Source organism: Salmo salar, chromosome ssa11 (genome assembly GCF_905237065.1).
Source record: "Salmo salar chromosome ssa11, Ssal_v3.1, whole genome shotgun sequence".
Lineage (NCBI taxonomy): Eukaryota > Metazoa > Chordata > Actinopteri > Salmoniformes > Salmonidae > Salmo > Salmo salar.
The window spans coordinates 97,029,324-97,043,542 of record NC_059452.1 but is presented as its reverse complement, the minus strand read 5'-3'; the positions used below and the strand labels follow the sequence as shown (position 1 = coordinate 97,043,542).

The 14,219-nt window shown below is 42.9% G+C and overlaps 1 protein-coding gene across 1 annotated transcript; it reads left to right on the top strand.

Annotated features, from left to right (window-relative positions):
* The first annotated feature begins 2,760 nt into the window (after positions 1 to 2,760).
* LOC100194652 (ribosomal protein S14-2) lies at positions 2,761 to 5,741 on the top strand. The gene is made up of 5 exons (NM_001139736.1): positions 2,761 to 2,781; positions 4,190 to 4,340; positions 4,510 to 4,671; positions 4,961 to 5,037; positions 5,629 to 5,741. The coding sequence occupies exons 2-5, from the start codon at positions 4,192 to 4,194 to the stop codon at positions 5,694 to 5,696; spliced, it is 456 nt and encodes a 151-aa protein (NP_001133208.1). The 5' UTR covers positions 2,761 to 2,781; positions 4,190 to 4,191; the 3' UTR covers positions 5,697 to 5,741.
* The last annotated feature ends 8,478 nt before the right edge of the window (positions 5,742 to 14,219 follow it).

The following is a 14,219-nucleotide window of genomic DNA, read 5'->3' as shown; positions in this document are numbered from 1 at the left end:
TTTTACACTTGCACTTTGGTTGCACTGCACACCACCCCCATGTCAATGTACAGATTGAGAGGGTTAAATGGGCATTTTAGCCAATGTGTAATTTACATAAATTAAATTACAAGGGTCCTGAATTTCATCAAGCCAGAAGAGATTACAGGGTTTCACAAGTTGATATGCCTATATAACAGTATTATATTACCAAATTGAAAGAAGTGGTGCCAATTAAGTAATATTTCTGGATAAAGCCTTTACAGAAACGGACATTTAGATGGATGAAAATATGTGCTAAAATGAACTGCCGCATCTTGCATGGGTGGTTAACTTGATCAATTCCTATGACATAAACAATATCCATGTTGGTGGATGTTTGAGTAATCTAGAGCATGTCCAGAATACAGCTCAATCTCCTGTTGACACAAAATGGATGCCTGAGTGAGCAGTGCCCTGTGCTACTACCGCTGACATCGATCATCCCAGAGTGCACCTTGGCCAACTTTGGACTTTCAATCATCCTGGCATTCAGAATGAGCCGAAACATTAACCGCACACATTGGTAATTTACTTCAGGGTTTCACCGCCAACTGGTTGGGTATTTCATAGAAGGTGACACTTTCTGTCACAGAGTGCCGACGCTTATGAGGACTGTGTGCTATCGTTCTCTGTGGCTGACATGAGTAAGTCATTTAAGCATATTAACCCTCGCAATGCTGCCGGCCCAAACGGCATCCCAAGCCGCGTCCTCAGTGCATGTGCAGACCAGCTGGCTGGAGTGTTTACGGACATATTAAATCTCTCCATATCCCACTCTGTTATCCCCACTTCCTTCAAGATGGCCACCATTGTTCCTTTACCCAAGAAAGCAAAGGTAACTAAATGAAATGATTATCACCTGTAGCACCCACTTCTGTCATCATGAAGTGCTTTGATGGGTAGGTGAAGGTGGTAGGCAACAACAACACCACCACGCTGATCAACACGGGGGCCCCACTGGGGCGCATGCTCTGCACAGGAGGTTGGTGGCACCTTAATTGGGGAGGACGGGCTCGTGGTAATGGCTGGAGTGGAAAATGAAGGAGTTGATCGTGGACAACAGGAGACAGCAGAGAGAGCACACACCCATCCTCATTGATGGGGCTGCAGTTGAGAGGCTCAAAAGCTTAAAGTTCCTTGGTGTGCACTTCACTGACAACCTAAAATGGTTCCTTCACACAGACAGCGTGATATAAAGAAGGTGCAACAGCGCCTCTTCAACTTCAGGAGGCTGAAAAAAGAAACTTAACCCTAACCTTAACCCCAACCCCTAGCCTAGCTAACGTTAGCCAGCTACCTAAGGTTAGCCACCTAGCTAGAATTCGTAATATATCATACATTTAGCAAATTCATATTGTAAGTTTTAGCAAATTTGTAACATACTGTTTAATACAAATTATAATTTGGAACATATCATACAAAATGGTTGATGGATATCCACAAATGAATACATAGCATACGAAACTTAACATAACATACTGAATGGAATGTCTCGGATTCTGACACCAGTTTGGGTCACACAGTCATTGAACACTGGTCACTTTAATAATGTTTACATTCTGTTTTACCCACTTTATATGTATTTACTGTATTCTAGTCATGACTCGTCTTATATAACTACAGCTATACACACCTTTTCTATTCATATACTGGCCTTACTGTCTTTACACACCATGATATGTATATATATTTATATTCTGGTCTCTGACATTGCTCATTTTGATATTACTTAATTTCTTTATTTTTCTCTATTATGTGTGTATTTATTTTAATTTTTGCTAGGTATTACTGCACTGCTGGTGCTAGAAACACAAGCATTTCGCTGCACCTGCGATAACATCTGCAAATCTGTGTACACGACAATAAACTTTGATGTGAATCTTAGATGGTAGCCTCTTGGGTGATTCGACTCAGCCATAGAGATACTCTACTGCCCAAAAACTTGTTTTAGCATGGGCAGCGCCATTGAGGACTTTCACCATTTTGAAGTATCCAACTAGGTGGGACTTGCTATGGGTTATGGAAGGACAACATAATTCCACCCAGGTCACCAGGAGGGATCAGCCAATAGATTATACTTGTGAGGAAACATTCCATGACTTGACTAGTTGAATTACGTGTGCTTGTCTGTGGCAGATGTGCTTGTAACAGATGTGGTTGCAGCTATAAATAATTTCTAAAGATATAATGTTACTCAAGCCTTTTGAATAAGTTACTCAATGAAAATGGAATGTCTCTAAAGACTAAAAAGGCAAAAGTCATCATTATTACCCACAAAAATAGTCAACCCTTTGAAAAACATGCATGCTTGGATCCAGAATCTTCAAAATACATTGCAGGAATAAGTAAGGTAAGGAATTCATGAATTAGGTCTGTTTATTATTTTCTCTAAACAAATATCTATGTCTAAGGACTTTGTAAACAGTTAGAGGATTTTGACATGTGGCATTGGATTCTTTAATGTAGTGAAACAAATCGTATAATTTGGCATGGAATATGACAGGACGAAATAGCATTATATATATTGATTATATATATTTTGGGGTGAAATAGCAGAATTTCACAAGTTGAAAATGATGCTGTGTACCTGTAAAAAAATAAAGGCCGATCCTTTCTAAACTGATTGCGTGCTGTACACATACAAACCGCTATGAGGCAGTAAAGAGCAAGATCCACTTCCGGGGGGGGAAGCTTGAACTTTCAACCCGGTTGCGAAAGTTCTTTCCTTTTCTGTTTCGGCTTTACTAGAGACACACACAGGTAAATTATCGCAGATTTGTTATCCAAATGAATCCTCAATCCCTTAAAGTATCTATTGCCCCTTGTCCTTGTATTCGATAAAGTAAGCGTTTATAGATAAGGAAAATGTGCAATTTGTTCGAAAATCGGACTAGAAGTTTATGGATTAGACTACTTTAGTGTAGGCTGGAAGAAGGGATGTTCATCATCGCAAGGCCTGGAAATGTAGTTTGCTGAAGCACATTGAGTGGGGCTCATGTGTCACTAGTTATATTAACCATATTGTGCCGAATGTCTTCACCCGTGTTCATTTTTGCTGCAGGGAAGTGTTATCTACGTCTTTAATTGTACCTGAGTGTCATGTGGAGTGTAGCTTGCTCATGGTGCGCTAACGGTTAGTTATTGTAGCTAACTTGCTGTCGCGTTGTTTAGCCCATGCTAACCAGGTAAACTATGGGCTACTGTAGTTTTTAGTCTTTACATTGTTGTGACAAGCACACATTGTCGTGTTATACATTCTGGTGTCTGGTTGTTAACAAAAACGTTAGTTGACGTTAACGCCACTCCACTGGCGTTTGTTGCCATGTGACACTTTTATACACTGGTGTAAAGTTTTTAAGTAAAAATACTTTAAAGTACTACGTAAGTAGTTTTTGTGTTGTCTGTACCTTGTCATTTTTTGCCTACATTAACTTCCCTACATTCCTAAAGAAAATAATGTACTTTTTACTCCATACCTTTTCCCTGACACCCAAAAGTACTCGTTACATTTTGACAGGAAAATGGTCCAATTCACACACTTATCAAGAGAACATCCCAGGTCATCCCTACTGCCTCTGATCTGGCGGACTCACTAAAAACACAAATGCTTAGTTTGTAAATTATGTTGGAGTGTGTCTCTGGCTCTCCTAAAATAAAAACAAGAACGTTGTGCCGTCTGGTTTGCTTACTATAAGGAATGTTAAATGGTTTATACTTTTACTTTTTGTACATTTTAGCAATTCCATTTACTTTTGATACCAAATACTTTTACTCTAGTATTTTACAGGGTTGACTACCTTGAGTTGTTTTCTATTAAGTTATCTTTACTTTTACTCAAATATGACAATTGAGTACTTTTCCCACCACTGCTTGTATATAACGTTAGCTAGTAGTTATTGGTCAGTTGCTTTAATGGTTGACATTTTGCTAAGTATTCTCATTGTGCACATAACTAGTGAGGGACACCTTTTAAATACAGCAATTCAAACGCATCTTGTGGTGAAGTTGTCGAGTAATGTATCCATCCCCTACCAGGAGTCAGGATCTAGCCAGTTTGCTAGATATGGAAACGTTACTTCCTGCCTCGCCTCAATCCGATCACTTGCTAATGCCAGGATTGGTAACTGACACTTAAACTAAATGCTGACCAACGTGCATTCCTTTGCAGCTATGGCACCACGCAAGGGTAAGGAAAAGAAGGAAGAACAGGTCATCGCCCTGGGACCTCAGGTTGCCGAAGGCGAGAATGTCTTTGGAGTCTGCCACATCTTTGCATCCTTCAATGACACCTTCGTTCATGTCACTGACCTCTCCGGCAAGTAAGTACTGGAGGCATGGGAACCGTGCATGCTCGGCTTTGGAAAATATTCAAGTGACCTGATACATTATCAATCAACCTGCATGCTTACAGCAATCGATGTCATCACATTATAGTGTTCAGTGTTGATTTCAAATGCTTTGCCCTAAACGTTTCCCGGCACCCTCCAGGGAAACTATCTGCCGTGTGACTGGTGGTATGAAGGTAAAGGCCGACAGAGACGAATCCTCCCCCTACGCTGCCATGTTGGCCGCCCAGGATGTGGCACAGAGATGCAAGGAGCTGGGAATCACTGCCCTGCATATTAAGCTGAGGGCCACTGGCGGTAACAGGTAATGAATCCCTCCCTCTGTTCGCTGAAGCGCAACCTATTGTTGCTCCGTCAGACCTTGTCTTTTGTACATCCATGGGGTTGCACAGTGCTTGATGCAGCTAAATAGTTTTGGTAGGCCACATTGTTTCCTTTCGACTACTACTCTTGTTACCACTGTAAATAGAACAATCAATTTAGGAGTGCAGTCTATATTTTGCTTAGTCTTCTGAGTTGTGGAACTGGATCTCTCTAGTCAACTACACATTAGATTTGTCTTTTGTGTAACTGTGTGAACATTTGCCTTTCAGAACCAAGACCCCTGGACCAGGAGCACAGTCTGCTCTCCGTGCCCTGGCTCGTTCTGGCATGAAAATCGGACGCATCGGTAAGCTTTAGCTCAGCCGTCCTGTTGGGAGAATAATTTATTTGATATACCAATGTTTCTCACCCCTCGCCTTGGACCAATGGATTGTCCCGTCCACATGTTAGTTATAGCCCCTGCACTGATGTGGCTGAGTCAACTAATCAAGGAGAGGGTTGGAAAACACTGTACCATGTGTCTGCATATTTAATGTGTCAAGGGTGAAATATACTGGTTGTATGATGTTTTCCAGAGGATATACATTTTTCAGTTGGAAATGTATTTTTAGCTGGTCTTTGAATACTACATGTGAAACAATTCAACTTTTCTCTTGGCCTGTTTTCTTGGGAGTCTCCTGAACAAGGAGGCTGTGTTAATTACATTACAGTTTACATTATACTCTCGCATGCTGTTGTCACAACCATGGCATTTTAACACTTCAGTCATTTAGCAGATGCACTTATTCAGCGTGACGTATCGTTAGCGAGTCGCTCTGTTCCAATTCCCTAAAGACAATATAAATTACAAATGTAAATGGGGATGTCAATGAATCTGGGAGTCAACGTACAATTCTGTTAATGCATGTGAAGACACCAATGCTTGCTCTCCTTGCAGAGGATGTCACCCCTATTCCATCAGACAGCACCCGAAGAAAGGGAGGTCGTCGTGGGCGTCGTCTGTAAATGTGCTTTGAGTTTTTCACTCAATAAAAGGTTAATTCCAAACAACCGTTTTGTCTGGTTTCTATTTGTTCTAAGTCTTTCTAGGAAAATAAATGTGTATATATATACATACAGTACCAGTCAAAAGTTTGGACACCCCTACTCATTCAAGGGTTTTTCTTTATTTTTACTATTTTCTACATTGTAGAATAATAGTGAAGACATCAAAACTATGAAATAACACATGGAATCATGTAGTAACCAAAAGTGTTTTTATATTTCCAATTCGTCAAAGTAGCCACACTGCCTTGACAGCTTTGCACACACTGTATTCTCTCAACCAGCTTCAACTGGAATGCTTTTCCAACAGTCTTGAAGGAGATCACACATGCTGAGTACTTGTTGGCTGCTTTTCCTTCACTACGGTCCAACTCATCCCAAACCATCTCAATTGGGTTGAGGTTGGGTGATTGTGGAGGCCAGGCTATCTGATGCAGCACTCAATCACTCTCCTTGATCTAAGCCCTTACACAGCCTGGCGGCGTGTTGGGTCATTGTCCTATTGAAAAACAAATTATAGTTTGTTCCAACTGCCGTGTCTTTGTGAGACGTAAAGTAGGTGAACGGATGTTCTCCATGATTTCCGTATATGTGGTTCCCACTGTAAAGCATGGAGGTGATGGTGCTTTGCTGGTGATACTGTCAGTGATTTATGTAGAATAAGGCACACTTAACCAGCATTCTGCAGCAATACAGCATTCCAACTGGTTTGTGCTTAGTGGGAATATTTGTATTTTATTTAACTAGGCAAGTCAGTTAAGAACACATTCTCATTGTGAAGCATTTATTTGGGCTGCAATTTCTGAGGCAGGTAACTAATGAACTTATCTGCAGCAAAGGTAACTCTGGGTCTTAGGTCTTTTGTGGCAGTCCTCATGAGCCAGTTTCATCAAAGCGCTTGATAGTTTCTGTGACTGCGCTTAACTTTCAAAGTTCAAAATTTTCCGGATTGACTGACCATGTCTTAAAGTAATGATGGACTGCCGTTTCTCTTTGCTTTTTTGAGTTGTTCTTGACATAATATGGACATAGCCCTATTTGGTAAAAGACCATCTTCTGTATGCCGACATTGTCACAACACATCTGATTGGCTCAAATACATTGAGGAAAGAAATTCCAGAAATGAACTTAACAAGGCACACCTGTTAATTTAAATGCATTCCAGGTGACTACCTCATGAAGCTGGTTGAAAGAATGCCAGGAGTGTGCAAAGCTGTCATCAAGGCAAAGGGTGGCTACTTTGAAGAATGTTAAATATAAAATATACTTTTTTATTTAACACTTATGTTACATGATTCCATGTGTGATTTTTCATAGTTTTGTCTTAACTACTTTACAATGTAGAAAATTAGCAAAAATAAAGAAACCCTGAAATGAGTAGGTGTCCAAACTTTTGACTGGTACTGTATATACAGTTGAAGTGGGAAGTTTACATACACCTTAGCCAAATACGTTTAAACTCAGGTTTTCACAATTCCTGACATTTAATCCTAGTAAAATCTCCGTCTTAGGTCAGTTAGGATCACCACTTTATTTTAAGAATGTGAAATGTCAGAATAATAGAGAGAATTATTTATTTCAGCTTTTATTTCTTTCATCACATTCCCAGTGGGTCAGAAGTTTACATACACTTAATTAGTATTTGGTAGCATTGCCTTTAAATTGTTTAAACAATTTAGAAGTTAAACTAATGTTTCGGGTAGCCTTCCACAAGCTTCCCACAATACGTTGGGTGAATTTTGGCCCATTCCTCCTGACAGAGCTGGTGTAACTGAGTCAGGTTTGTAGGCCTCCTTGTTCGCACACACTTCAGTTCTGCCCACAAATTTTCTATAGGATTGAGGTCAGAGCTTTGTGATGGCCACTCCAATACCTTGACTTTGTCCTTAAGCCATTTTGCCAACTTTAGAAGTATGCTTGGAGTCATTGTCCATTTGGAAGACCCATTTCCGACCAAGCTTTTACTTCCTGACTGATGTCGTGAGATATTGCTTCAATATATCCGCATAATTTTCCTACCTCATGATGCCATCTATTTTGTGAAGTGCAGCAGTCCCTCCTGCAGCAAAGCACCCCCACAACATGATGCTGCCACCCCCGTGCTTCACAGTTGGGATGGTGTTCTTCCCCTTGCAAGCCTCCCCCTTTTTCCTCCAAACAACGATGGTCATTATGGCCGAACAGTTCTATTTTTGTTTCATAAGACCAGATGACATTTCTCCAAAAAGAATGATCTTTGTCCCCGTGTGCAGTTGCAAACCGTAAAACCTGTTTAAAGACACAGTCAACTTAGTGTATGTAAACTTCTGACCCACTGGAATTGTGATACAGTGGATTATAAGTGAAATAATCTGTATGTAAACAATTGTTGGAAAAATTACTTGTGTCATGCACGAAGTAGATGTCCTAACCGACTTGCCAAAACTATAGTTTGTTAACAAGAAATTTGTAGAGTGATTGAAAAACGAGTTTTAATGACTCCAACCTAAGTGTATGGAAACTTCCGACTTCAACTGTAAGTAACCGGTGCTGTACTGTACCTCAGCATTGTGGAATTGAGACTATAGACGTGGACTTCAGAGATCAGGCTGTATTAATGAATTAGGATTCTCTCTGCATCCAAAAGAAAAGACAAAACATTTGTAGAGCATAAAAATGTTCTGCCAATTGTCGCCTCTTTCTACAACATAGATGCACAATTTCATAGGACTGGGATCAGTCGAGGAGCAAGGCATCGTTCACACATACAATACCTTAGCTCGCTAGTAACCACATGTTGAATTCAGAATGTTAATATCATCCTAAAAAGTACAATTAAAGTCTAAGTCACAAAGTCTAAATATACAACATTATTCATGAACAAAGAAACTGTATGACTTTGTGCTTAAAGGAATCTTACTTTTCTGAAGATAACAGAAAAAGAGTGCCTACCTCTCATAGTGCATCAAAATTATTTGAGCACGAGCATGCAGGGCAAAACGCAAGTACACACTCCCCTATTCCCAGGATGCAGGCATGCATAATAACAAATCAACATGCTATATAAATATATGAACCTGGTGAAATTCACAAAGTATTTTAACAACTGTTAAATTCACCCCTCCTGAATTTCACCAAAGGTGGAAAACTACCAAACTCAAGGCATAATTCTGAATTCAGCTCAAAGCTACCCATAGGGTTCAAGGCAAGTGAAGGTTGGTCAGGCCTTCAACTGCCCCTAGATGCACAGTGTCTCTTACACTATATGTACCTTCTTAGCCGTAAAGAAAAACAAACAGTCATTCTGTACTACGTTAAACATGCACCTTCTGGGGGATTGACTCAATTAGTCACTTGACTGGTTTAACTACCCTCCCTGCCCTTGTGCTTCCTGCCACTGGGCTGCTTTTATCAGGTGCATTACAGTGGACTGGGCTAGGGGCCATGGTGACTAATAGTGGTTCTGGCCTTAGATCAGTGATCAGAAGAAGATTTGAAGGAATCGGCGCCAGGATCTCAGGGCTGCTTCCCAAGTCATTTTCCTCAGGGAGGTTGTGTCTTTCCATCCGATGTCCAGAGCTCGGAGTAATTGCTTGAATCCTCCGCCATCCAAGATGCACTTTCCTCCCCAGAGTCCTCCATCTCTTCCCTGTCCAGTCCATCACTGGAGTGCATGGCCTCTCCTGTATCTACATTGATGGAAGATCCTGCAGCATCACTGTCATTGAAGTGCTCTGAATCATCAATTTCAAATGGCAGGAAGTTCACCTGCAGCAGTAGATTTCTATGAACCACCACCTCTCTGCCGTCGTGGTCTTGGATTCTGTACATGTGAGTTTGTGGATTGACTGAAGTCACTGAAAATCTCAGGATTCTACTTGTCAGTCAACTTGCGGCTTCCCCTTTCACCCTTGTTGGCGATGAGGACACGATCCCACATGGACAAACTGATGCCTCTAACCTGCTTGTCGTACTCCCAACCATGTCGTCTCTGTTGCTTGTCAGTGTGCCTTTGGGCAACACTCATAGCTTCCTTCAGCCCAGTGATCAGAGTCTCGACATACTTGTTCCAATCCACAACACTGGAGTCATCCAAGACATTGTGGAACATCACATTCACTGGTAGCCGAGGGACCCTACCAAACATGAGAAAGAATGGAGCATAGCCCGTAGTCTCATGAACAGTGGCATTGTAGGCGAATGTCAATGACTGGATTTGTTCAGGCCAATGTTCTTTGATTTTCAGGGGTAGACTCCTGAGCATGTTGCCTAAAGTCCTGTTGAAGCGTTCAGTCTCTCCATTCTCCATTGGGTGATATGCAGTGGTTCTTGACTTTTGGACACCGGAGAGCTTAAGGAGTTCTGCTATTAGCTCGCTCTTGAAATTCACACCCTGATCAGTATGGATCTTGCAGCACATTTCATAGACACAGAAGACATGATCCCACAGCTTACAAGCCACTTGCTTGGCTGTCTGGTTTCTGCATGGCCATGCATGTGCAACTTTAGTGAAGTGGTCAGTCACCACCAGAACGTCAACGTGAGTTCTTCTTACTGTCTTCCGCGGTCCAAAAATCCAAACACACCAACTCCATGGGAGAGCAGGTTTCGATGCTCTCTAACGGGGCTCTAGCCATTGGCTCTGGAGTCTTTGCTAGAACGCATCTCTGGCAGCAGCGTACATACTCCTTGATGTCTCTCTCCATTGCAGGCCAGAAAAACATCTGTCTGGCCAGGGCTAGAGTTCTAGCTTGGCCTTGATGTCCTGCAAGGTTGTGAATGATGGTCATTGCTTTGAGTCTCAACACCTCTGGTTAGACATACTGGAACTTTCTCCGGTTTGTGAGACTCTCCTTAATGACACGATACAGAACTCCCTCTCTTAGGATCAAGCGGTCCCACTGCTTCATCAGCAACAACACTTTAGAAGACACAGCATATCGGTCCCGTCTGGTGGGCTGTTTCTTATTGAAGATGAAAGGAATGACCTTCGAAATCACAGTCTTGCAGCTGGAGATCCCAAAGTTCCTCATATGAGATTTCAGGCAAAGTGTCAATACCAGGAGAAAGCAGCTGTTGGATGTTGGAACCAAGCTGGATTGCTTGCATCTTTGTTGAACATTTCCAGTCGATATGGAGCTGATATATGGCTTTCACTTCAGCAGTGGTCAAGGAAGTTAACTCCTGTGTATAAGAAGCCCACAGGAAGGCATCTTGAACATCATCATTCAGCGTCCCAACAGCCTCAGACAGAAGTGCTTGGTTGGACTTCCTCATCAGTCTCTGCGTGACAGTCCCTGCGAAGGAGTCACGGCTCAGTGCATCTGCTACTGTATTCATGCTCCCTGGGATACGCTTCAAATCGAAGTTGTATGCTGCCAGCTTGGCAACCCATCTTTGCTCACAAGCGTCCAGCTTGGGTTTTGTCATGATGTACATTAACGGGTTACCATCTGTCCAGACATGGAACTTGTACCCCTTAAGCCAGTGACTGAATTTCTCACACACTCTTCATTTCAGGGCTAGAAATTCAAGTCTGTGTGCCAGATACATTCTCTGCGACTTACTCAGGGTCTTGCTCGCAAATGTTATGGGCCTTGCTTTATCTTCACCTTCAGGCACTTGACAAACCACAGCTCCGAGACCATCCAAAGAGGCGTCAGTGAAGAGAATGAACGACCTCTCAATATCAGGGTGAGCCAGCATGACACAATTCAGAAGAGCATCCTTTAGCTTCTAGAATGCAACAACACACTCCTCAGTCCAATCCGATAGCGTCAGCTTCCAAAAAAATCACACTGTTGCCTTTCTTCTTCCCATCTCTTCCTCTTTTGACCCCCGATGAGTGCATACAAAGGCTTGGCTATGGGGGAACAGTCAGGAATTAAGTACTGGTAATGTAATACCATAACCAAGATGGATTTCAGCCTCCGAGCAGCGGGAGTGCATTCGTCTACCTCCATCAGCTGAGCTTGGCTCATCTTGGCAATGGCCTCCACCTTCTCCACCCCAAATCCATAAACATAGGCACCCTCATAGATATCATCCTAACCATCCTGCCCTCCAAATACACCTCTGCTGTCTTCAACCAGGATCTCAGCGATCACTGCCTCATTGCTTGCGTCCGTAATGGGTCTGCGGTCAAACGACCACCCCTCATCACTGTCAAACGCTTCCTAAAACACTTCAGCGAGCAGGCCTTTCTAATCAACCTGGCCCGGGTATCCTGGCAGGATATTAACCTAATTCCGTCAGTAGAAGATGCCTGGTTATTCTTTAAAAGTGCTTTCCTCACAATCTTAAATAAGCATGCCCCGTTCAAAAAATGTAGAACCAGGAACAGGTATAGCCAGTGGTTCACTCAGACCTGACTGCCCTTGACCAGCACAAAAACATCCTGTGGCGTACTGCATTAGAATCGAATAGCCCCCGCGATATGCAACTTTTCAGGGAAGTTAGGAACCAATATACACAGGCCGTTAGGAAAGCAATGGCTAGCTTTTTCAAACAGAAATTTGCATCCTGCAGCACAAACTCCAAACAGTTCTGGGACACTGTAAAGTCCATGGAGAATAAGAGCACCCCCTCCCAGCTGTCCACTGCACTGAGGGTAGGAAACTCTGTCACCACTGATAAATCCATGATAATTGAGAATTTCAATAATCATTTCTCTACAGCTGGCCATGCTTTCCACCCCTACCCTGGTCAACAGCCCTGCACCCCCCACAGCAACTTGCCCAAGCCCCCACATTTCTCCTTCACCCAAATCCAGATAGCTGATGTTCTGAAAGAGCTGCAAAATCTGGACCCCTACAAATCAGCAGGACTAGACAATCTGGACCCTCTCTTTCTAAAATTATCAGCCGAAATTGTCGCAACCCCTATTACTAGCCTGTTCAACCTCTCTTTCGTATTGTCTGAGATCCACAAAGACTGGAAAGCTGCCGCGGTCATCCCCCTCTTCAAAGGGGGAGACACTCTAGACCCAAACTGTTACAGACCTATATCTATCCTACCCTGACTTTTTAAGGTCTTCGAAAGCCAAGTTAACAAACAGATCACCGACCATTTCGAATCCCACCGTACCTTCTCCGCTATGCAATATGGTTTCTGAGCTGGTCATGGGTGCACCTCAGCCACGCTCAAGGTCCTAAACGATATCATAACCTCCATCGATAAGAGACAATACTGTGCAGCTGTATTCATAGACCTTGCCAAGGCATTCGACTCTGTCAATCACCACATTCTCATCAGCAGACTCAACAGCCTTGGTTTCTCAAATGACTGCCTCGCCTGGTTCACCAACTACTTCTCAGACAGAGTTCAGTGTGTTAAATTGGAGGGCCTGTTGTCCGGACCTCTGGCAGTCTCTATGGGGGTGCCACAGGGTTCAATTCTCGGGCCGACTCTTTTCTCTGTATACATAAATGATGTCGCTCTTGCTGCTGGTGATTCTCTGATCCACCTCTACGCAGACGATACCATTCTGTATACTTCTGGCCCTTCTTTGGATACTGTGTTAACTAACCTCCAGACGAGTTTCAATGCCATACAACTTTCCTTCCGTGGCCACCAACTGCTCTTAAATGCAAGTAAAACTAAATGCATGCTCTTCAACCGATCGCTACCAGCACCTGCCCGCCCATCCAGCATCACTACTCTGGACGGTTCTGACTTAGAATATGTGGACATCTACAAATTCCTAGGTGTCTGCTTAGACTTTAAACTCTCCTTCCAGACTCACATTAAGCGTCTCCAATCCAAAATGAAATCTAGAATCGGCTTCATTTCACAACAAAGCATCCTTCACTCATGCTGCCAAACATACCCTCGTAAAACTGACTATTCTACCGATCCTTGACTTCAACGATGTCACTTACAAAATAGCCTCCAACACTCTACTCAGCAAATTGGATGCAGTCTATCACAGTGCCATCCGTTTTGTCACCAAGGCCTCATATACTACCCACCACTGTGACCCGTATGCTCTCGTTGGCTGGCCCTCGCTTCATATTCGTCGCCAAACCTACTGGCTCCAGGTCATCTACAAGTCTTTGCTAAGTAAAGCCCCGCCTTATCTCAGCTCACTGGTCACCATAGCAGCACCCAACCATAGCACGCGCTCCAGCAGATATATTTCACTGGTCACCCCCAAAGCCAATTCCTCCTTTGGCCGCCTTTCCTTCCAGTTCTCTGCTGCCAATGACTGTAACGAATTGCAAAAATCACTGAAGCTGGAGACTCATATCTCCCTCACTAACTTTAAGCACCAACTGTCAGAGCAGCTCACAGATCGCTGCACCTGTACATAGCCCATCTGTAAATAGCCCATCCAACTACCTCATCCCCATACTGTTCTTTCTTTTGTTGCTCCTTTGCACCCCAGTATCTTTACTTGCACATTCATCTTCTGCACATCTATCACTCCGGTCTCTATCACTCCAGTGTTTAATTGCTAAATTGTACTTATTTCGCCACTATGGCTTATTTATTGCTTTACCTCCC

Coding starts and splice junctions, on each gene's coding strand:
- LOC100194652 (NM_001139736.1), top strand. CDS start 4,192: ATGGCACCACGCAAGGGTAAGGAAAAGAAGGAAGAACAGGTCATCGCC. Junction 4,672..4,960: donor AGGGCCACTGGCGGTAACAG/GTAATGAATCCC, acceptor TTTGCCTTTCAG/AACCAAGACCCCTGGACCAG. Junction 5,038..5,628: donor CATGAAAATCGGACGCATCG/GTAAGCTTTAGC, acceptor CTCTCCTTGCAG/AGGATGTCACCCCTATTCCA.